Below are 25,920 nucleotides of genomic sequence, written 5' to 3'. Positions count from 1 at the left end.
TATGTCGACACAATATATCCCAGTGAGCTTGAAATAAAGGATACCACAGAGTCTGGCGCATCTGTTTCATATTTGGATATTTTACAAGAAAAAAAGTTAATGATAATCTAACAACAAAGCTTTATGATAAACGTGATGACTTTAACTTTTCAATCGTCAACTTCCCTTACTTATGCAGCAATATACCCTTGTCACCTGCATATGGAGTGTATATCTCTCAATTGAGTCGATACGAAAGAGCATACTCTACGTATGAACAATTTCTAAAACGAGGTAAGTTATTGACAAACAAGTTGATGAAACAAGAATATCAACAGTCTCGTTTTAAATCATCATTTCGCAAGTTCTATGGTCGAGGCAATGATCATGTCAGCAAATACAATCTATCATTAAGTCATATGCTGACTGACGTTTTTTTCACCAACTGTTAGGCCATTATTTACAGACCGAATTGTTGACGGATGCTTGCGTTATTTCCCGATCATGACAAGAGGCACACGGCGGGGGTCAGCAGGGGATGCTCAGTCCTCCATGGCACCTGCTCCCACCTCTGATGTTTTTGGAGGTCCATGTTGGCTCTGCTCCCGATTTGTATTGTTTTCAATGAGCTTAAATACTGTTTGTTTCTCCATATTCATTTAAGCTAAGAAAAAAGACCTGATATCCAAATTTTTTCTTTGATTGCAAACTTTTTTTTTTTGCCAATGTATGGATTTAATGTTATATGTAGAAAAGAAATGCACTGAACTATTGTTCAAGTACTAGTAATGTCATTGACGTAGAACTCAATTGTGTGTAAAAGGTCACGTTTGGAAAATTATTAAAGTCTGGATTCAAAATCTTGACTCAGAGTAAATTCTAACAAAGACCAATCGACCAAAAGAGAATCAATAACTAACCAAGAAAGATTCAAATCATTTAGATTATGAAAAGCCATCAGAGAAATATTGGTAATTAAATGCCTAAAGTCATGGAAATAATTTTATTCCACATTAATATATATCCATTAACGAGTTTTAAGAATATCGTGCTGTCACATTTGAATGCTGAATACATCTCTGTTTTTTAATTTAATTTCGTGTTGCTTTGTTCATTTTTATTGCTCAGAAAAGACCCAAAATGAGAATAAAAAAAATATATCAGTTGCGTATATTATACAATTATTGCTGGTTTTTGAGGTCAATATGATGTTTCAGACATCTGAGTAGTATAATATTTATGTGCCCGAAGGGCGAGGTGAATATTGTACTTCGAAGGTGGCTAAATCATCGTATTGACTGAAAAAACAGCAATAATTGTTTAATTACATGATTCGATGATTAAATGACACACACTCATTAAGTAATCCAAGCCAACTTACTTGTTTACATTTACTGAAGCCAAACATAATGGGAGAAACGGGGTTAAAAACATCAACAGTCTTATTATTTTAGAATTTTTAATTCTATTTTAGGTGCAATCCAGAAAAAATAAATGTCAGGCACAGATATAGGATTGATTTTGAAAAAGGAGGCATTACAAGGATGAAAATTGACAACTTACCTTTAAACAAATCTTTGACTAGCTCACCCTCCAAAAAAAGAAAAGAATTCCCCCAACTCAACATTTTATTTGGTTGGATTTTATGGTCCGTAAATGATAGAAGGGGGCTTTCATTGAAAATTTTTATCCTTAAAATTTAATTTAAAACTTTACATTCTCAAAATAGGTGGGAAGAGGGGCAAGCGTCCTGCAAACCCCCACCCCTCACCCAAGAATCTGTGTGCTATAATGTTATGTTCATATGAGTGGAACTTACCAAAACTATTTGTATCAATTTGGAATTACTCAGTCTATTTTTCATCTAATATTGAGGAAAATAAATCCTTATATTCACTTGGAAGGTCACTTGCAGGTGAATAAAACTAGTATTTTTTCTACATTGTTGGATCTCAGCCAATCAGAAAGAAAGGAATTATTCAATCATAATAATAAATCCAATTAATAGACTAATGCGAACGGCATGCACAAAACAAATACTACTTTATATATTCATGTTACAACTTTTTCATTTTAGGATGACATAATTGCCCTATGAACCTTTTTTTCAGATTTATTGGACCCCCAAGTGTACATCAATGAAATACTCCAAAATTCATCAACACTGAATGAAGGTAATCCTCTAAGTCTTATATGTCACATTGGGGGAAATCCCACTCCAGAAGTCACCCTCAGAAAACACACTGGCAACCAGATTCTTTGGCAAAAACAATTAAACTACACGTTGAAAACAGATGCTCAATGTTCTGACACATCTACTTACAGCTGTGATGGAAAATCAACCGAGTTTGGGAGCAGGAGTCAATCATTCTATATCAATGTTTCCTGTAAGTTTACTTTGCCATTGCTTATATACCGTAAATTTCAGCCATTTTTCAATATATAAGCTGATTTATCAATATTCAGAAACAAACTAAACCAAAAACATTAAGCAAGAAAATTTGATACCGCCATCATTTGTGTCGCCGGGGGAAGTATTCTATGTAAAACTGTTTTACCTTTATAGGCATACATGTAAATGTTTTAAAAGATACTCGTAGATCATGTCATTGCTGCAAGTCAGTAAATATTGCATGACCATCATGTTCTGAAAAACTGAGAGTTGTCATTTTGAAGGTAAGCATATGAAATGCAAACTTGCCTATATATTAGATCAGAAAACATCTTTTTTAACCCATGAATGTAATGGAAGTAAATACATTATATATTTATATATATTTAGAAAAACAATTTTGATTTATGAATTTTTTTCGAAGATTTGTTGAATTGGCAGTAACTTTTCCCGTCAAATCATCAATCTTACAAACTCATAAATAATAAATCTATCATAACAAAAAATACTAAAGTTAACCCCTATAGTTTCAAAGTTTTTACTATTATAGTAAATCAAAGTTTTTACTAAAGCAAATCAAAGTATTTTTACTATGGATTAAAGATTGTTATATTTTATGTTCTCCATTTTTTTTATATTGAATCGAACTATTACTTGTATATTCACATATTCTTTCTAAATTTTACATCATTGCTTTCGATTTTACGAGATTTTAAGCTTTGAAATCTCAAAAAAAGCTCTAGAGTAAAGTGCCATAGTAAATCAAAGTATCAAAGTTTTTACAATAATTAACTATAGTAAATTTTTGTTAGTGTATTTTTTAAAGAAATTTATAATTATTTGCATTATACATTAAAAACTACAAAATAAACGGATGTAATTGATTTACTCATTACTTTTAACTAGGGTGATTTGATAATCAGACTTGCAGGTACATGTACTTATATGCATATATGTATCTTATCTTATAGGTGAACCTCGCCTTGATAACTCCAATTTATTCAAAAGCATCTGTGGGTCATTGAGTGGCCCGGACGTTAACGTTCATGTTAGTTTGCCTTTTATTGCAAATCCCTTAACATCTTCATCAGGGTTCACTTGGTCAGGACCTACATCGCATTCCATATCAACTAAAATCTCACAAAGAGATAACGTTATCTACAAGCACTGGATCAACAGCACCATTCCTATTCCTGATCGGAGATCTTTCGGAAATTACTCATTGAAATACAAAAGAAAAGTCATCGCTAATATAACAATTAAAGCTGAAGGTTGTATGAACATTGTTTTTGTTCGAGTGATTTTCCACTGTACATTTTATTGCACATAAACTTACGCATGTGAAAGCCTTTTAAGCATGGAGTACTTTGAGCACGGGATGATCATGTATTAGCTTACATAAGTTTGGTTTGAAAATTTAAGTCAGAATTCAAATACCCATCTTCGCTAGCCAAGGGTTTCTGATACGCTACTCTCTCATAAACCCTTGGCATACGGTGCTGACAAAAAGACGGGATTGTTTTCGTCACGTGATCACGATTCTTACCAGGTACGCAAAGATTGCGTCATCGACAGAAATAAAAAGCGTATTTAAAAAATTAATGTTTTTGAAGAATAATTAACAAGAAGGTATTGAGTTATGTTAATTTGCTATTTAAACATGTTAAAATGCAAATCTACATCTTCAGTATTGATTCTTAATCACATATTTTGCACCTAGCTTAAAGATACTGGATGACACCATATAACTATTTATAGAATGGCATGTTATCTTACGGATCGTTGTTTACTTGCGTTTTTCATTCCCGATATTAAAGAGTCAAGATATATCCCGAACGCAAATATGGTCATTTACAAAAAACAATTGCTGATTGGTCGAACGATGTCGATCAACTCCAATCACAACTTGAGAAAAAAATCCCAACTTTTTTTCACACCGTATGCCAAGGGCTTATGAGGAGAGTAGCGTATCAGAAACCCTTGGCTAGCGAAGATGTCAAATACCTTAAAGCAACACTTCTTATTTTTGGAGTTGCTTAGTAAAGTTTGCGATGTTTTTCCAACCCTTCGAAGAGAATCGGTTAGCGTATTTGCACTCGCCGGACCGTATTGCAATGATCGCCTCTGTATATATTGTCTTTCGGCAACACTATGTGCACTAATGCACTTCGAATGTTGTCGCCCATCGGTACATTTTGTTGCAATATTAAAAATGATACCTTCACAATTTGTCACCGACGACAAAGAGGACAGATCCTCGTGGCACATATTGTCGTCCAGATCTTCAGCGCTTAACGATAGTAGTTGTATAACACCATATAATGTTATGTCCAAGACAATTTCACTCTTGGAAGACATACTTAATAATACAATCATTAAAAAACCAATTAGTTTTTCTAAATGTTTACAAATGAATTTGGAATGTTGAAATAGTATAATATATTAGAATTAAATGGATAATTAGATACAAATTATATTTGGATATAAAAAAATACAAGCAAAAATACAGGCAGAGAAATAGACATTTTGTGTCCAGTATTACTGTATTTATCCCAAAAATTTGTTAGGAAGAAAATAACAAAGCTTGTAATACAGGGTGTACTTACCTATTCTGAAGCAAGCCTAGGGTCATGGTGTTCTTCCATGTTATTCATAGCAGGGAGAGGGGCCAATAAAAATTGTAAAATAGATATTCTGACATACAGTAAATATTTTCTAATCAAATTCCAATCAAAACTTAAAAGAAACTTCGAAAGAGAGTGAGTATACTCCATTCCTATGATACCGGTGGTTCTACGATATCGGGGTATCCTTTTATTTATAAATTCACTCGCTATAGGCGACACCTAGCAGCCAGATATTTTTAGAAAAAGATTCGGTATACCTCGTTGTCATTACTGTTGCTTTAGTTCTTAAAATTATGCAAAGCCTTGTAAGTTATCAAAAATTACCTTGGATGGACACATTTTTAAACTTCACCTGTAACAGTCCTCATATCCTTCATTGTAAAAATGTGACAAACAGTCAATTTATAGGCGCATTTTACAACTGATCGGCATACATTTGTTGTCGTCTGGTTTATTTATATTAGGAATGGTGTCATATGTCATTTGACCACTGTGGAAAAGTAATTTATGGAACACAGTTTCAGCAATATTTATTTAAAACAATGAAAGAGTCAAAAATATTTTTTAGATGACTGCAAATAAACATGAAGATTTTTTTAACCTGACTTATCTTCCAATTATATTTTCTTTATTTGTTATCTGATAAAAAAAAAATAATTATCTTCTGTTTTAAGTGTGTATCAAAAAATCAAAAGCATTAAAATAAAAATACAATAGAAAAAATCTGAAAATCCAAAAAAGGCATATAATGCTACTTTTAAAGGAGTGTCAATGAACAAATGAAAATTCAGCATCAAGAGCTTTAATTTACCTCCAAGTTTAAGAAAAAATCCAAGATTATGGAGCAAATCCTAAATGACAATAGATCATTAACAATAAGAATTATCCAAAAGTGAAATAGGATGCAATTTATATTGATTATGCTAAAATTTAACATTTGGAAATTGGAAATGATGATGATGTGCATGTAGACTGTGGGAGCCAAAGGAGCCAAGAATGATTACTTTTTGTTAAATTGGAAAAGAGTTATTCGTGTGGACATTGATCCCATTAACTACTCTGCTGTAAAGTAAAGGAGATGAAAGAAGGAGGTTCTTTTAAGTGTTTCTTAATAATGAAAAAAAAAAGAATCAGTTTCTTGAATTTGTGAAATAAAATATTTCACATATGATTTTTTTTATCAGAATATTGTTTTTTCCCGTAACTTTCTGAAAAAAAAATGCACTTCAAAGATATTTAATCTCAAAATGATTTACATTTTAAATAATGTAATTCATTCACTGAACTTTATGACAAAAGTTTGCTTAATTGTAACTCTGGTAGCGCACCATACATATACATCGGTATCAGAGTTACGTCCATTGACACTAGCAACTTACGCGCGGTATAGTTTTCATGTGTTTTTCAAGATTTAGTGAGTAAACAAAACCATTTCAAGCTGATACATTGTTTTATTGTTGATGAGTGACCTTTATTGTTTACAATTCTAAGTATTTAGTTTTGTTTTCAACCTTCATCAATAAGTACACCGGTACCGTACGTACGTACGTAGAACCTCGGCATACAAGTCTCTAGTGTTGAAAAAAAAATTCTATGTCAATTAATATTTAAATACGTAATAAATTAGCTGATGCACTTTAAATACATTTACACTATTATCTTGAATGCCAGATTAGGCTGAAATTGAGCATCTTTCTGATATTTTATAGTTTAAAAGCCAGTAAGTTCTATCCATATCAATATCTTCAATATTTTAGTAAAAAAAAAAGTTTGATTAATTTTTAATAAAGTAAACCAGTGTAGATTTAAGAAGCAAAAAGAAATTTCTCAAGAAATATTTTGTTATTAAAGAGTCACCCTCTAATTATTGTGAATATTATATGTATTTATTTTCACCTGTATATTGTGATCATGCAATCATCAGTCAAATCAGCTTTGGGTTGAATCCTCAGTCTTAACAGCTTTGGGTTCTTTCAATAAAAACGTCACTCTGACACTGAACGCCAGTGCTTAATACATAATAAAAACCAGAAGTCTCTGATGAGACTGTAGCTCTACTGGTCTGTACATATAACAAAGAAAAAGTAGCACTTAGATTTGAAACTTTGCAACATTCAGCAATAAATAGAATAATGTATCTTAATGTAGTCTACTTGTGTGCCAAGTTATATTGAAATCAAACAAAAACTGTAAGAGGAGTAGCGTTTTAAAGGAATTTCACAGAAATTTCTATTTTTAGTAACCATGGCAACACCGTTCATCAAAATCAAAAACCGATGCACTAAATTATGTGTCTTAGTGTAGTCTACTTGTGTGCCAAGTTATATTGAAATCAGACCAAAACTCTAGGAGGAGTAGCGTTTTGAAAAATTGTTTACGGACAGACAGACAGACAAACAAACGGACGGACGATGGACAACTTACTATTGCATAAGCTCTTCTGGTCTCTGACCAGTAGAGCTAACAAACATTTTCCATTAATAATTTGATAAAAGAACCGAATGGATAACCATGCATCTTAAAATAGCCTACATACCAACTGTTATGCAAGATTTCTACTTTCACTTTCATGTCAAGATCGTACATAAATATTCAAACGTAACTATTGACACAAGTTTGGCTTTCCAGAAAGCCTGAAATGTCATCTCTTTGGCTTCATTTATGTCACAGAATAAATAGTGGAATGTAACATTTTTTCCTCAGCAATTACAAGCAGAAGAACTCTTTTTCAAAAAGAAGGGGGGGGGGTAGTCAGAAAAAAAAAACTTTTTGACTCTCTCGAAAACACATTGGGGGGGGGGGGTATGATTATGCTGCGACAAAAAAATGTGGGGAAGGTAGAGGCAAGCTGCCTTTCAGTGAACATTTGCAACACTAATTTCAAATATTTTTTGTATATATGTGTTTAAAAAATGTACCACTAAGCAGTATTCGTAAAATTTGTAAACATTTGTTATACAAGAGGATTGGTAAGACCTTAGCGTTCCTATTGACTTTACATCACAGCAGCTTACTCGGACAACAGCCAAGAAGTTTAAAGCGCTAACTTGAATTATTCCGGTGTCATATGGTGAGACTCCCACCCCATAGTGAGACTTCCCCCCGGAAATCTGGCTATATATAGCGGTAAGACTCCCCGGTTGGGGGGGGGGGGGAGAATTACTATATAGTGAGTCTTCCCCCCTAAACGACCATAGTGAGGCTTCCCCCTTCCATATGTTCAGTAGTATTTTATTTACATCGACGATGTATATATATTTGCATTTTGATAATGATCTTATAAAATAGATACATGTATGAATAAATATAGAAGTGCGCATTAAAAATTTATCGTGCACAGTAAATAATTGAATTGTTCCAAAATGATTCTTATCAAAAGAAATACATTTAACATTTAAGAGATCATTACTCGTGGACTCTTGGAATTTGCTTATGTTAACCTTCATGGGGAATGCAAAAAATACAGTAAAGTGAAGAAAGAAGTATACTTGTACCAATAATGTACATTTTTCATTCAGTTATCTCACATCAATATACATGTACATGTCATCCCATAATTATTTTTGGCTAACAAACTGTTAAAAGGCTATTAAGATGTTTTAATTATTAATTAACGGAGAACTGTTATTCATATACTGAAAAATATTGTTTTACAATGAAATAAAATGTTCCGGAAACTACATTTGAGAGGTAGTCTCACTATGAAAGGGGGGAGAGACTGGCTATATAGTGAGACCTCCCCGGGAGAAGTCTCACTCTATTGTCAGTCGATTTTCCGGGGGGGGGGGGGGAGTCTCACTATAGAGCCAGTCTTCCCGGGGGATATCTCACTTTATAACCAGCCTTCCGGGGAAATCTCACTATGGGGAAGTCTCACTATACGATACTGACCCTCAATTGATTTCGAAAGATTTTCCACTTTTAAATATGTGGTTTATCCAAAGAAATAACCCTCACATGCATTTAAATATAGGTCAGTAATATATAAGCTAAAATCAGGCATTTACAAATTATCTGAAAGAGTACCAATTTACCAACCCCGATATTTAGGCTGTTCAAGGAAACAATCATTTTATATAATAATATTTCAAGAATAAGAGAAGTGATTTGATAGCTTTTTTGCCACTAACCAATGATGCAATTTAAAATTACACAAAGAAAATGATTGCAGCTAGGTGCTTTAATTATAAATTCTCAAAATACGAGTCGGGTAAAGAAATTGCGTCTTTTATACAAAGGTAACAATATTGTATTTCTGACATTTATTTTTTATAGAACAAAGAAACAAAGAATAGTGCAGACATGCGTAAAAACTCACAATGATTATATAATCTTTCTCCCAATGCCTGTAATTTTAACATTAACTATTTGTTTTAAAAAAAATTATTTTAAAAAATGGCATCAGGTTATTGAATGACTAAGATACACATAAATGTAAAATTTTTTGACATCACTTCACATCAGTCGTATAATTTAAACTTTTAATGCGAGTATTTACTTTGATTTTGTTTTTCTGTAAATTCTTGAATCCACGCTTTGGCTGATCTAATCAATGCCATGTAGTGTACTTAGATACACACGCGCTGGCCATCATTTACGTAACAGCCTAGATAACTGCATGTTATTTGAAGACCCGCCACTTTGTTTTTCTGTAAATAATTTGATCCACGCCTTGGCCGTTCTAATCGATGCCATGTTTAGACTAAACTTTAGTGCATTCCGATACACATGCACTGACCACGATTAGATAACTGCATGTATTTTGAAGACCCACCACTGCCCAAGCGATATTCTCTCTGTGACTCTCTATGATTTATGTGTAGTTTTTCTTTTTTAAGATGGTCTGTTTGACAGATCGCCCATTCTTTGTCATTGAGCAGTATTGTTTACATCTCTATATTTAGAAATCGTGTCATTTGCCAGACCACCAGCTTATCAATGGCAGCTTACACTGGGGCTTCATATCCGGGGTTACAAACTTAATGTGTCATCTCTCAAGAGAGATGACAAAAAGGAAAACAAATCTGAAAAATTAGAAATGCTAAATGGTGTTTACATTCGTCGAAAACAAATCCAAAATAATTCTAATCTTAATTTTATTTATTGATTTCCTGTGTTTTGATTGGACGAGAACAAATTCAAGAAAAAGTTTACACGTCGATAAATTCTCAATCAGAACTACTTTCTTGACCTAGCTTTTATTGTAATAAAAATGAAACACATCGTTAGGCCTACTTCTGTTCTGTATTTTAACTAAACAATTTGAAATCAAATAAAAACAAAACTGACGTCATACAGGACTGACAGACGGGAATATTATGTTTATGTCACTGTCAAATCACGAGAGTTAATTTTTTTTTAAATCTCTCAAGTTATATTCTCGACGATCCTAAGAGGCGTACAAAACAGATCAACTCAGCTCTCAGTAGCGCTGTGATAGGAAAGAGAACTTAAACTCTTGCCTTATTAGCAACAAATTCATTTTTCTACATTCTATATTCTGTCCCGTCTTTGAACAAACCAGAGCAAATCAAGGTTGTCGTCGGTCTGCTACTTTCGTTTTAGAGCGTCTATCGTTATATTATCAACATGGCCTATATGCATGGTCAAGGACGAAGTCTACTTGTATTTACGATATTTGTTGACTTAAACAATATTCTAAGAGTTTTTATAAGCTTATTTTATTAAATGTTTTGACAATTAAAGTTGAACTTTATCGACGTTCATCTCGATTGCGATTCATTTCCACATCGCGGCATAAAGTATTCCTACGCTGTACAGAAAATAACAGATTGTATGGAGGCTTCAAAGAGAAATAATTTTAAAACTTCGTAATTGGAATTATATATAAGAATTAAACGTTCTTTTTTTTCAGAATTTATCGATGTGTAAACTCATGCCTTTGTACTCACAAACTGAATAAAAGTGCGAAGAACGTTTAATCCTATAATTACGTAGACAAGATCACTAGGTCACTGGCGGATTTAAGGGGGACGTGGGGGGCGCACGCCCTCCCCCCTAAAATTTTCAAAGTATATGACATGACTAATATTAATAATGCCATACTTTGGTTTTATAATTAATGGTCAATTAAAAATGGCAATTTTATTTAATGACCAAGTATTGGTTTTCTTATAAATTAAGTCTGAAAACCTTGCATTCCCTAGGCTATGAATATTATCTCATAATTATTCAAACCGGAAAACGTCTCCCGATTTCGTTTGAAGGGTAGACTGCACTTGTCAATTTCCTATCATGATGCAAGGAAAAATACTGCAATATTTAAAGGTTGGTCGAAGGTAAATAAATGAATTTTAGATCAGACGGTCTACGTTACAAACCCGTCCACTAATTGATGTATTTATTTATCAAATGGTGTAACTATGCAGTAATTTACTTGCATAGATACAAGACTTTTTTCATTAAACACATCTCATAATCTTTCCATATAAATGGAATTTAACGTCAGGATATCGGTTAGGATGGTGTAACTTCGACCACCTGGTTAATTTCGACCGTTCATAAATACCTTAAAATAATTTGTTTATAACCCATTATAGTGTACACACATCTATTTTATGCAGAAAGAAAATGCACTTTTCATATACAAATCAATGTCGATAATAATAGGCGAAATTTATTTCTTCACTGGAAAATTTCATCCAAGAAGAAACTTTATCGCCCGAAAAATTACAGAGGAGTATTTTTAAACCATTGCGGGGAATTATCAGTTTATCACCTCTGAAAATATCTTGTATATATAGAAAGACACAGTGGATATCCATATTAGGACCTAATTTTCTAACCTTAAATATCAGTCGTGTTTAAAATACTATAATATTATTTCAAAGCACTTTAGAGTAGAAAAGGATTGTCCAAGAGAAATTTTCAACAACAAAAATTACTACCTTAGCAGTTATTAATCTTTGAAGATTGCATTGAATTCTATGGGAAAAAGTAAATTTTTAAAATTTAAAAATTAAATACTTAGAATATCAATAAATGCTGTGATGGAGAGATGTATTTGATCATAAGGAATAGAAAAACAATGAAAAACTATTTTTTCACTGGATAGATTTTTTAGAATTGATTTTTATTGAATAAAATCAAAGGGAGATAACTCTTCAAGGACAGGACAAGGTCAAAAATTAGGGCACGTTACGCTCTTACATACTGATTCTAAAACATGAAATTTATGTTTAAATACTCAGCCCATACATATCTGTTATGCATTCAATTCCATTGAATCTGAGGCTAATATGGCCCGGATACCTTAAGGAGGGGGGGGTGGGGGTGGGTGTCAACAAATTAACCATCAGATATAACTTAATTTTTTAGATATGAAATCTTAAGCTGTCAACTATCATTTGGCAAACAAAAATTTCATACATTTTAGTTTTAAAATTTGATCATTTTTGTATATCTTTATATGGAGCTCTTCTTCTAAAGGAGATCAATATAGTCTGAAAATGGCCACAACCAGCCAGTCCTCTTAAGTGACAATGTACTTTGAAAAACATTCTGGTTTTTGTGACTTCTTGTATATCTAGGTAAAATGCTATTTTTAAAATCTGATCTTGTTTGTTCGTTGTTTTTTGGTTTGTGTGTGTGTGTGTGGGGGGGGGGGGGGGGTGTTTCTTTTAAGGAGGAGAAGGACCTTGAGCTGAAAAAATACTTGTCATTCAATTTTTTTCATATTTTGTATATTTCTAATTAAGTATGTCCCGCATATCTTAAAGCAGTTATATCATTAGGTTTCTTACCTTATTTTGGAGATATCGATTGACAAATACTATGCCCTACCCTATATAAGTGGAGTTTTAATTCTCAATGTTTCCGGACTTATTACTCTGTCCATAATGGGATTTTTTAAGCATATATAAAAAATATCAAAGTGGACATGCATCTTTTAAGTTATTTCAGAGTATAACTAGGATTTAAAATTCGAAAAAGCAAGTTTTGTCTATCACACTGCATCTGGATAGGGAAAATTACGCACTTTTTAAGACAACTTAGACAATAAAAAACGTAATTTTCAAAAAATTCTATCATTCAATATTTTTAATTTACGTTGAAATGCAAATCCTTCAAATTATTGATTAACTGTAAAAATTTCGAATGATGAAGCTGATCTCATTATTTCACAGGACATCGTTTAAGAGGACATACGCATGACAAAAATGTGCCATGTTACATTTCTCGAGTACGGGAAAAACCAACTATGGCATCACACGTAAGCTAAATAAGCAAAATAAGATATACCTACATATGATTTCCGTCATCAGCCATGCAAAAATAATTTTTGTGTTCCCCGTTTCTCAAAATATTTCATCATATACTGATTATGACCTAGTTTTACATAATAATACCGCCCCTGTGTTCACCGAGTATGATCTTGCTGGACTAACAGATCGTGTATGACGTCACCGACTTGTTGGACGCGCAGTATAGGGAAACAGAGGAGTGGATCAATCTTTTTCATAATTTGTTAATGTTTACAAGAATGTTGAAACTTTCTATATTTTTTTTATATAAGATGGTAATTAAAGTTAAAAAATTGTCAAAAATTATACAAGAATTGATGCTTTACACGTTTTGCACTTATATAAACGGAGACTATGACGTAGTTAAACAGAGTCATGTGACCATGTGTCCTTCATCCCCTTAAAAAGTGAAATATCATAGTGTACAATGTACATAACTAATCAATACCACTATTTTTGTGCCTGATTTTACTCTTAAAATTCACGAAAACCCAGGACCCACTGGGGGCCTTTAGGCGGCCCCCAGAACTCCTGCCTGAACGAAGTTATCCACCCCCACCCCCCAAATCCTGTAAATTCTAAAAACAAGTTTACTTGTTTCCAACACCCAACACTTCTGCTGCAAAGTGACGTCAAAAATGACGTACGTACACTTTCATCCGATAAAAACCAAAACCGGTCCGGAAATAAAATGTGGAATGATTTTTTTTTTTCACTCATATAATAAATCCAAACAAAACGTGGTAAAATACAAATTTATTAATTCTTGATAAATTTAATTTGGGGAATGCAATGTTCAAAAAGACAAATTTTGAATTTGAAGAAAGGAGGGGGACTGAATTTGGAGAAATGAGTGGAGGAGGGGTGCAGGGTAATGTTCAGAGTGGCAAATCCATCCCCCTTTTTTATGTAAGCTTCTATAAGAAATGATCATTCTTTTGAATAAATAAGTATTGAAATTGATCTTGATAAATGTTATTGAAATTAATTTTTTTAACATGCAGTCTACTTGCATTGGCGAATCCAGAAGGAGGGGGGGGGGGGTTGCTTGTCAACTCTGTTCGGACGTTGCCCCCTTCGAAAACCGTTGCTATGGGCTTGAAGTACCTATGGTGCGATTCTATGCATGGGTGTTGGGGGCACCTAAATGGAAACCCCCCTTTCAAAATTTGCTGGATCCCCCCTCCCCCGACATGTTAAAATATAACATATAACTCATGTTTTTCATATTAGGCTTAATATTAAATTATTGCTGGTTTACTGATTAACATTGAATTAATTAACATATTTTTTATCTCGTTAATTTAAAATAAAATTAATTCAAATAACGATAACATTAAATATTAAATGAAATAAATGTGAAAAGGCTATTGGTTATTATATAATGTTCAGTATGAATTTCTTAAAAACAGAGAACTTCTTGAAAGCTCAGATAATTCTGTGAGAATTATAGATTATGAACTTTTACAAGCCGTGAGCGCAGTTGTGGGAGATAGTGTAAAGTGTATACAGCTGGACAGGGACCTTTGGAGAATATATCTTCATAACAAAGAAAGTAAACAAAAGCTCCTACAAAAAGGGTTTAAATTCAAAAACCAAACTGTATCTGTATATGACTCTAACCCCTTTCCGTCTGGAGCACTATCTCCTAAAGATCGTGGTTTCAGTGCAAGATATTGAAATTATAAATATTCTCCGTTATGAAAACATTCGAAAAGCAGATACTGGGAAAATGGCAAGCGTCCTAAATGGAAATCGCTTCATTTACATTGCCCCACTAGCCAACGGCAGAGCACTTCCCCGAACTAGCTACTGCGCAGGTTTAAAATGCAGAATTTACCACTTTGGTTAATTTTCATCAAAACAAGAAATAAAATGCCGCAAATCCCGACAAACTGGCCACTATACAAGGAACTGTCAAAATGAAATCTGTTGTAAAGTGTTGAATTCAAATTTTTTGGAGAAAATTACAAGTCGACAGTCGATTTTCGGAGAAAATCACAAGTCAGCAGAACACGCATTTCAAAATACTAAAGCGATTCGTAATGGCGATCGTGTGGCCGCCGAAAAAAATTCGCTCAGCGACGACTGCATTAGACGCAAAGCGCATCGGAGACTGCATCTCTTTAAACGATTTATGGGAAAAAGAGAAAACCGAGGTTATGTCTACTATCATAGATGCTAATGTTTCTCAGATCAAACCCTTTCAGGAAGCTCTACAAAAATGTGGTCCAAAATCTATCATAGCGGAAGCCACGTACGTCGATTTCTGGGGGACTGGTCTCAACATATCAGCTACTCTAAAAACAAATCCTGAATCTTGGCCCGGTAAAAATATGCTTGGCATTATAATCAAAGATATTGAGAAAAACTACCGTCGAAAACCAAGAAGCTGGTCTCTCCCAAGGCAATCTACTCGCAAAGCTGCTCGGGTGTCAAAGAAGGAAATCAATGATTTCGATAGCCAGCTTAAGGAATGACCATCAAAGAGATCCCGAGAGAATATCAACGATACAAGTGGTCGTGACACGGACATTAGCGAGCAATGTTAATATTTTTTTTTTTTTTTTTTTTTTTTTTTTTTTTTTGAACAATTTGATTTTCTATTATGTACTTTGTTCTCCCATTGACGCAATTTTTGGTATGAACAAATCTTATAATTATCCTTAACCCATTATTAAGCGTTCTCTCCTAAAATGCAAGGGGATTAAATACATACGAAAAAAGAATAGTTTTATACGATTGGCTTCAAGATTTAGATATAGATATTGTTTTATTACAAGGAACTCATTATATAGAATCAAGAGAGTATCAATATAATGCCAGATGGCTGGGCTCAAGTTTGCATTGCTTTTCAAGCTCAGCTTTTAGTAGGGGTGTTTCTATTTTGATCACAATTAAAACACAATTAAACTCTTTAATTAAACAAAAGTAATAGATGGTTGGGGGAAAACGCATGAAAATAAACCTGGTCTTACTTGGTGCAATGCAAACAATACCCCAAGAAGCAGAATAGACTATATTTTATTTGCAGAAAAGTTTTCATTATCTGTAGATTCTTTTTTCTTTAAGAAAATGCCCCAAAGTAAATAACACTAGGATGAGTGATCATCTAGGGCTAAAAGTAGATTTTATTCTCAAGAAAAACGAGAGGTTGTGGATATTGGAAAAGGAATACTTCATATTTAGTAAATGAGGACTTCTGCAAACCTAAAAGACATTTTAAAAAATAAAGAACTAGAGCTTAGAGATGTAAAATGTCCACAAGAAAGATGGGAAGTTGTTAAACTTATTGTTAAAGAGTACTCTATAACCTACTCTAAAACCAAAAGTAAGAGTACTAAATAAAGAGTAAAAGAAATTGAAAAAGAATTACAAATATTGAAAATAGACCTTTAAACGAAGTTAATAATCAAGAAAAATATGTTAGAAAAAGATTTACAACAGATGAAATATATGAATATAACGAACAGTATTCAAGCTCAAAAGTCCATTAAACATTACAAAATAGGAGTAGAGCAAACACGGACCTCCAAAACATCAGAGGTGGGATCACGTGCCATGGAGGAGTGAGCATCCCCTGCCGACCGGTCACACCCGCCGTGCGGGTACGTTAAGGCAGTACACAGATCATATTTCGGCGAATTTAGACTTTTTTCGTAAAATGTAACATTGATAAATCGGAAAAGCCATAGATAAAACATTTACTATTATTATCCATTGTATAGACGTCATTGAGTCTTATGCTAAAAGAAGCACTCCACTACAACGTCATCACGTGACGTCTATAAATAGAAAAATTGCCTTAATGAAAAAGTGAAAAGTTCAACACTACCCCGGAGATAATTCATTTCTTTTTGTGAAAATAATTATGTAAAAACATCACTGGAACATGAAAAGTGCTGCAAGAATCCTTCTCTCCAAACACAGAAAAAAATATTTCAAAGTTTCGCATGAAACCTTACCAAAATTTTTACATTTTATACATACGATCAAGGAATTGTCATCAATTCATGTTATCCACACGATTCTAGCAGCACTTTCCAAGTACTATAGAATACAAGCTTTCGATACAAACAAAATTATATTTCACAGTATGCGGCGTAGTGTTGAACTTTTGCATCTTTGTTGTTATAGAGCGACAGAGGAAAGCTGATCGGGATTTCAAAGCACTGCCTGTGTTTATTATAAGAAAACATGATAAGAATATATCAGCGCACATGATTCTTAATCTTTCATTCCTTATGAATCACACACATCATTAACGGTATATGCTTTAAAACTCTCATTTCATATATATTTTACATGAATTCTCGTCACGTTTCATTTTCACTCGGCAAATATTTGATCAATAGTTATTATGTCATGGGTTTGGTATTTAACCCCCGTGATAAATACTTGGCTATTTATACCACCCAAAAAAGACAAGATTTAGTTTATATTATGTTTTTGAATGATTCCATTCATTTCTTGGACCTGATTTTAAACTTTAAATATAGATATTAAGAAATTTTTATTTCTAGAGATTACGTCACACAGTTTACTATGACGTCATATTGTAAAGGCAAGTAGTATATCTCTGGGTGTAGCCTTAACATACCCGCGCGTGTGCTCCTTGTCATGATCGGGAAATAACAGATATATGATAAAAAAAAATAGAAGGAGCATACATTAGATCTAGAGCAAACTGGGTTAAGTGTGGAGAGAAATGCTCCCCTTTCTTCTTAAAACTAGAAAATAAACATCAACAAAGTAATGTTATTGAATAACCAAACTTTCTTTAGTAGTAATGATATCTTGGGACAATTATGTAATTTCTATGAAAAATTGTATACATCACAAAACCCCAAAACTGAAGACATTAGAAATTATCTAAAAAGTACTGAATTAAAAACAAAACTTAATACCGAACAACAAAAAATATGTGAAGAGTGTGAAGAGGCAATTAAAAGCATGGATAACAAAAAAATCCCCTGTTCTAGATGGCATACCAGTCGAATTTTACAAATTATTTTGGAATCATGTAAAAAACTACTTTTGTGATTCACTGTTAAAATCTTTTGAATATGGTGAACTACCATTATCTCAAAAATTAGCTGTTATCAGGTAAAAGGGTTTCAAGTCAACGATCAATGTGAAATTAAGATGTTACAACATGCTGATAATAAATCTGAATGTATACTCCTAGGACCTTTAAAAGACACATGTAAAAATGTATATGGAATAAAAGCAACAAATGACCCAGTTTAAACACTTGGAATCTATATAGGACACAACAAAAGACTTTGTGAGGAAAAAATGGGAATGAAAAAATAAATGAAATTGTTGATACCTTTAAAGCATGGGAAAAAAGAAAACTGACAATTTTTGGTAAGAAAGAAATTGTAAATAATCTTATCATACAAAATTTCAGTATATAGCTAGTAAGAAATTCTTCCTAACCCTCCCGGGGAATATTTCAAACAAATCAATAGAATAATTTATAATTTTATTTGGAATGCTAAAGATAGGATAAAAAGGAACAATTTTATAGGAAAAGAGGAGGATGGTGGTATTAATATCTTTGAGGTTCCCCTCTGCAAAATCCTTTTGGATTGCAAAAATTCTTAAATCCAACAATAGTTTAGTATCTTTTATACAAAACATTCTTAGTAAAGAAAATGTAACTCTTGAATACTTACTCAAAACAAATTTGCAAGATATAAAGCATTATCAAGAATTAAATTTCCTTCCTTGTTTCTACAAAGAAGCACTGTGTGCATTCAATAAATGCCAAAAAAAAAAAAAGATATGAAAAAAATGTCTACAGGTGAGTTCCTGTCATAACCTATTTGGAAAAACACATAATTTATGCATAAAAACAAGCCAATATTTCTATCAAACTGGATAAAATCAGGTGTATTATACACAAAAGATCTTTCTGATATAAATGAAAGATTACATGGTATTTCATACTTTTTAGAAAAAAAATTTAGATAAAAGACATATATTCTGAGAATATTTCATGATGAAATCAGTGTTTAACAAGTACTATAAGATATTTGAATGTAGAAAAGCTCAGCATGTCAACATTAAAAACTATCACTTTGCTTTATTTTATGGAGATATTTATTGTAATTTGGAGAGTCAGAAATCCTCCTTCTTCTACAATATATTGAGAGCAAAGAAATTTTTCCAACCTGTAACTGTAAAATACTGGACTGATTTATTTGATATTCCTAGATCATTATGGCCACAAATTTTTCATATGAAAATTACCAAAATGTTCAATACACAAATTGCTGATTTTAATTATAAACTGTTACATAAACTGTTGAATAATAATCTGAATGTTAGTAAATGGAATACTGATGTGCACAGATTTTGTCACAAGTGTGGTGAAATAGAAAAAAGAGAACATCTTTAATTTTATATAAGTGTAAAGATTCTTCAAATATATGGGAAAAAGAAAGTGAATCATTAAAGTTCAATATTGGCTGGTAAAATATGGTAATTGGTTTGTTTGTTTGTTTTTAAGAAACTCGGTTATCTGAAATGTTGAACACACTCATTTCTTATATAGCTCTGAAAATATTTAAATATCAAATCAAATGTCATGTAAATTGTGAACCATGTCTTATTAAAATTTGTGAGAGCAATTTATTGATGTACTATTATATTATAAAAATGTCATATAAAATTTTTAAACTAGCTGAAATGTGTGTAAATGTTGAAAGACATATGTATTGCTTAGTTAATAGAGTATTTTTTTTCTTCATGTTAAATATTTATTGCTAATTATATAATAACTTGTGAAATCCAATGTTTCTTCAGCTGTTCTTGGGTAGCCTGACCAAAATAACATGTTAACAAGTGGGGGTCAAAATGGACTTTGGACGGCGAAAGGGGACCTCCATGATAACACGATTTCATAAGCAGTAAATTGTTATCACCTGTAAATTTTAATTTTACCTCGACTCTTTTGTATCATCTGAGTGTTTAAGGAAAAAGAAGTCAAGGATAACTCAATGTTTATATACAAGGTTATAACCAGATATCATTTGTGCTGTATAAATTTTGACATTATAAAAAACGGGAAAAAATACGGAATACTTCTAGATCAATTTTGTTTAGAGAATTTTATCAATTATTTCATTGTTATATTCTTAAAAAAATTAAGAAAGATAGTCATTGTACTATTATTATTATAATATCAATGTATACAAAGATTATGCTATCCAATCCAGAGAGCCGTAGGCACACCTGGTGCGGATTATAAGGGGTCTCTGAGGAGACTTTACCCCAAAATGCTTTATGTAAAATCTGAATAAATAAAAATACCCCTAGGTCTCATCCGCGTTTTAATTCTTTACCACTATCATTATTTGACAAAAATACATTGTTTTTGTTTAGTACTTTGCTAACCCGATTCTGTTTTTTTTTTTATCGATGAGATATCTATCAACATTTTTTTAATCTAAGAGATAAATGAAAACATTTTTGTTTTACCATTGGCCCCTCATAAATTTTTAGCTTTAATTTTTAAGATAAACCTCAGCCACCTTTGAACTTTTCATGGTATTCCTACGATAGTGGTTACATCAATCTTACCTGGGTATCAAACTTTAATGGAGGACCAGAACAAATCTTTATCTTGTCAATGAAAGAAGGGCCCAATTGGAGAGTTGTTAAAAATCTGACAGACCCTGGGGAAGGTAACATGGGATATTATGACCTAGGATCTTTATCCCCAGGACACGAATACTTGTATAGACTGGAGAGCTGTAACAGAATCAATTGTTCTTTCAGCCCCAGGAAAGTTAAAGTCAAAGTTCAAGGTGTAGTAGCTTCTTTCATGTTACAAAGTAGTCTCCTAATATTGCATAAAACTATTATCTATTTAGTATTATATTACTCTTTTTGTCTACATACTAGTGCAGTTAAAAAACTTTGTTTTAAAGAATTCTCATACAAAGAAATCTTAATTATAATATAGCCAGAACTTAAATAACCGGAGGTCTCAAGCAAAAAACATTTTGGTTTTCTAAGTTTATTGTGTTACATTCTTTATAACTATGAATTATTATCAAGCTTTTAAACATGTACTACTTTTTGAAAAAAAATATTTGATACTTCATCATAATAATTTGATTTACTTTGAAACTTTATTCTATAATTATTTTGAGTTCAATAGGCAAAATATCTCCTGAAATCCATATTCATGAAGATAAATCCAGAAAAGATTGTTTAAATACAAAACATTAAAAAGACATTCGATAAAAATAAGAATTCTAACATTATATAAGCAAAATATGAAATCACCATTGGGAAATTTTGACACTTTCATTTAGGCCATTCCAAGTTTTTTTTTCTCTGTTTAGCGTCCACCCATCTTTCAAAAACCTACCTACCTATTCGCAAAAAACACACAAGCCAAAAAAATAACACATACTTTGTAATCATAAAAATGATGTCATTCAAAGGATTTGATTTCATTATTTTATTTTTCTCGTTGAAAGATCTTTTTTTTCTTTTTTCTTTTTTTTTTGGCAAAATCAAGGCATTAAATGCTTAAAATATACATAATATGGGATATTGTAGACAGATATTCAGAGAAATTTACAGAACTTTATGATTTCGATCAGAATAATCAATGTCAGCACTCCTGATTTTGTCTGGGTTTAATTTTTTTCTGATATTGGGTGTCAAAAACCAGGGCAAACCCGGACGATAAACATAGAAAAAACTTGGGATTACCTAACTATTTGAAAAACACTTTAAAATGTTGATTTACAAGAGATAAAGTTTAGGAACTGATTATTTTGGAATATTATAGCTCACTTTACTATATTGTATTTTACTTCAGTATTTTTAGGGGTATGCAAGTGAATAAATCAATTTCATTTCAATCGTTTTATTCTGAAAGTCTGATTATTAAGAATAATTAATACTAGGTGACCACATTTTCATTTTATTTAAAGCTCTGCCTGCCTCGTCCTTTCTGTTTGGTAATACTACAATGATAATTGTTATTGGGGCTTCCATAGCTGCTTTTGGCCTTGTTGTGATTCTAACATTGGCGATGACGATGTACTGTAAAACGAAAAAGTCAACCCCGAAGAAAAGAAACACTGAAGAAAGACTAAGTGGATGTAAGCAGACAGATAAAGGTAAAGACACTTTATACTGAGCATACTGAGGGTCCGGTTATAATAGTATAAATTCATTAATTCAACATACTTGTAAAATGTTAAGATTTATCGATCAAAAACTTTATCCATCTTACATTAATGACAATCTTAATATACTGTATGGGTACTTAAAAAGCGAGGTACGTATTTCAGTTGCTTTGAAGCAGACAACGATGCGTTAATTCATGAATACCGTTGATAAATCATGAATGCTTACAATGCACTGTGCGGAAATCTGTAGCACTAATTCATGGTTGCAGCAACCGCCACATACCCAGTCACAGTGCTACATTCTGATTATATGTACACATACACTATTGTCTATCCTCTTATACCCATGTATTCTAAATTACCCCACCTCTGATGATTTTTCGATGAAATCCTTGCTTCCGATTGGTTGAAGTCTGTCACGTGAAGGGGGTGTATTACTTATACCTAGTTGCTTGAAAATCAATACATGGTTGATGCGGAGTTATCGTTCTTTTGTAACACTTCAAACAACTCGAGTTCACGAGGTTTGCGGGTGTCTGTTGATAAGTAAAAAGTTAATCAACTTAAGTAACGAGATGGAACCTTTTTCTCACTTTACTAAAAGTCTTAGAAACTGTCAGTACGTTATGAAACACTCGCAAAACAACATTACGTAACACAACGTGACGTCATAATAGGCATTGTATGATTGATGAAGCATATAGCGGAGAAAAACAATTTTACAAACCACAGACCATAAACATTTCATCGGTGGGGTAAATTCGTTACATAGTTTTGTAGTGACAGGGTACGGGATGATACCTGGTTAGTAAATTTCATACCTGGCTCGGCTTCGCCTCGCCAGGTATGAAATTTACTAACCAGGTATCATCCCGTACCCTGTCACTACAAAACTATGTAACTAATAATTCTTCCGTACAGTAAATGTCTCTGGGGTTATCAAGAGAGTGAATATTGTTTATTATTAAATAATCAGTTCTCAGGACAGTTCCTGTTGGATGTTATATTTTTTTTTAATAACAGGAATATGGGAATACAATAAACATCACCTCGTTGTTCATATTATATATATGTGAGAGTGCAAGGGAATTTCGAAATGTGAGCGTTTAGAACTACTCTGGATGATCTCGATTGTCTAAATCTATAAAATATTAAAATCTGTTTGTCTGTGTTTATTTCACATTTCCAATAAATTCATATTTTATAGCTACAGAACAGGATAATACTCCAGTGGAAGTTGTTGTGTACGCTGCTGTTGACAAGGCTGTCCTGCTTAAGAACAGACAAGAAGATGACGTAGCGGAGAGTGATACCATCAAGAATAAAAATGGTCACATTCTCTCTCTCTCTCTCTCTCTCTCTCTCTCTCTCTCTCTCTCTCTCTCTCTCTCTCTCTCCAATCATTACAAACACTTAACTGTATAACGTTAACCTGTTTTTCAAAATTCTGAAATTTAAATTATTTCTACATGTTTTATAATCAATCTGAAATTTTAACGTAAGTCCAGTTTCAACAAATATCGATTTCCTTACATTTGGTTCAGAGCAACGCTTCATCTTTTAAACTTTCTGATAAATGCTCAAACGTTTAATTACTCTGTTTTCTCTAGGAAATGCTTCCACAAGTAATTGAGAAAGTATGTTTAATGAGTGTTCCTTACTTAATTAGATGACAACGGAACCCTGTATTCAGAAGTGATAAAAAGGCCCAATATATATAACCAAACAGATTCAACGAAAGAAGAAAAGAAAAAAAATGGAAAAAAGGAGTTGCAAGGAAAAAAAGAAGATGCAGGTGCTTCTAACAGGAATAAGGATACACGTACAGTGGTATGATGTTTATTGCAAGTAGTATCAGAAGTTTTAGTTCAGAAAAAGTGAGATGATCCATCTACAGAGTTTGTATGAAAACCGATAAATTTATTTGTGATAATAAAATTACGTAAAATGATCGATTTATTTGTTTGTTTGTTGTTTTACGTCCCTCTCGAGAATTTTACTCTCATATGGAGACACAACCACTTGCCAGTGGAGGGCTACAAATGTTGACCTATGGTCGGCACTCAGAGCGATAGAGCAGTGAGGGATCTTTTTCGTGCCAGTACCTACTGCGATACGGGATCTCGGTTTATACGGTTTCATCCGAAGGACCGGTCTCCACGTCACGCAGTGGATACTAACCCGCGACGTAAGGATCTACTATAACCACTGCCCCACGCGGGCGACAATGATCAATTTCGGATTCCTTACAAAGTGGATCACGCACAGTGAAAACCCAATCCCAAATTTGTCCGACAAGCAGGAAAAGCTAGGTATAACAACGAAGATAAAATATATCTACTATAATATTGAAGGAATATTTCCTGCTTTGTGTGTGCATAATAAATGTAGCGGTCCTGCGGAAGTCCAAATGTCTGGAGAGATCGATCCAAGGTGGTCGCCTCATTATTCGTTATACATGTATATTCTACATTGTCGTGTAAAACCATAAATATTAAAACTCTAGTGAAAGGATAGGGTATCACCAATTCAGAAAGATCCCTCTGTCCCTTATTCTTAAGCTGGATCCATTCCTTTTATAATTGAAATAAAATACGTGAGATCAACACTATCCTGATTACTCTATCTGGCTATTACATATTAGAAAAACGGATTTTGGCACTGTGTTTCTGCAAAAGTCCTCCTTATCTAAAAAAAAAAAAATAGGGTATACGTGTTAGAAGTTTTTATCCTTTTTGAAACCAAGTTATTTCCCTTTTGTGATAGACATGACTCTGCAGTCCCCACAGAACAATCCACTGCCTGTTTCTGTGATCAGGAGTTATTTTTAAAATATCATAATTTAAATATATTGAATATTATCTTTTATCTTTTACAGAATCAGGATGGTTTAGTTTACATCGATGTTGAATTTACAAAAAAGCCACAAAGTTCAGATACAAACGGGAGACCAGTCATACACGGAGAAGAAGAGAGGACAGAGTACACGTTCGTGGATTTCTCTAAAAAGGCACCACCAAAACAGGAACAGCAAGATAATACCACGTGATCATCTTTATCAGGGAGATGTTCAAACATATACCGTAATAAACTCTGTGTACATCTGGAAATTGAAGAACATTTCTTTTAATGATGAATTAATGTTTCACATTTTTTTCTTTGTATATAATATAGTCTTGTATTTCTCTGTAAACATGTATTTAGTGTTGTAAAATATTTTTGTAAAGTCTTGTACTTATCTGTATACATCTATTTAGAGTTTTAAAAATTTATTTAAATTTTCGACATGGAATACCAAAAGTTTATTTCATATAGACTCAGATGAGAATAAAATAAAAACCATTTAATTATAATTATGTGTCTAGAAGGAAGAAAAATAATCTAAATTTTCATTTATTTTCATAAAAATGCATTTTTCATTTGCTCATTGCTGGAACTACAATTACCATAAAGAAATCTCGACAGATTGGTTCGTTTCACTTGTATGGAGTATGTAT

General features: G+C 32.7%; 1 protein-coding gene across 1 annotated transcript in view; it reads left to right on the top strand.

Moving 5' to 3' along the window:
- Positions 1-25,472, top strand: part of LOC133189191 (uncharacterized) — a 32,867-nt gene extending 7,395 nt beyond the window's left edge. The window contains exons 5-11 of the mRNA XM_061324598.1: positions 2,091-2,366; positions 3,343-3,642; positions 20,789-21,106; positions 22,223-22,411; positions 23,631-23,753; positions 24,093-24,118; positions 25,302-25,472. Of these exons, the coding sequence (XP_061180582.1) occupies positions 2,091-2,366; positions 3,343-3,642; positions 20,789-21,106; positions 22,223-22,411; positions 23,631-23,753; positions 24,093-24,118; positions 25,302-25,472 (1,403 nt within the window). The remainder of the gene's footprint in view (positions 1-2,090; positions 2,367-3,342; positions 3,643-20,788; positions 21,107-22,222; positions 22,412-23,630; positions 23,754-24,092; positions 24,119-25,301) is intronic.
- The last annotated feature ends 448 nt before the right edge of the window (positions 25,473-25,920 follow it).

The sequence above is a fragment of the Saccostrea echinata genome, unplaced genomic scaffold, assembly GCF_033153115.1.
Source record: "Saccostrea echinata isolate AGI-Se365-2 ecotype Australia unplaced genomic scaffold, CSIRO_AGI_Sech_v1 ptg000017l, whole genome shotgun sequence".
Classification (NCBI taxonomy): Eukaryota; Metazoa; Mollusca; class Bivalvia; order Ostreida; family Ostreidae; genus Saccostrea; species Saccostrea echinata.
The sequence above is the reverse complement of the archived record's forward strand: the minus strand, read 5'-3'. Positions and strand labels throughout refer to the sequence as shown.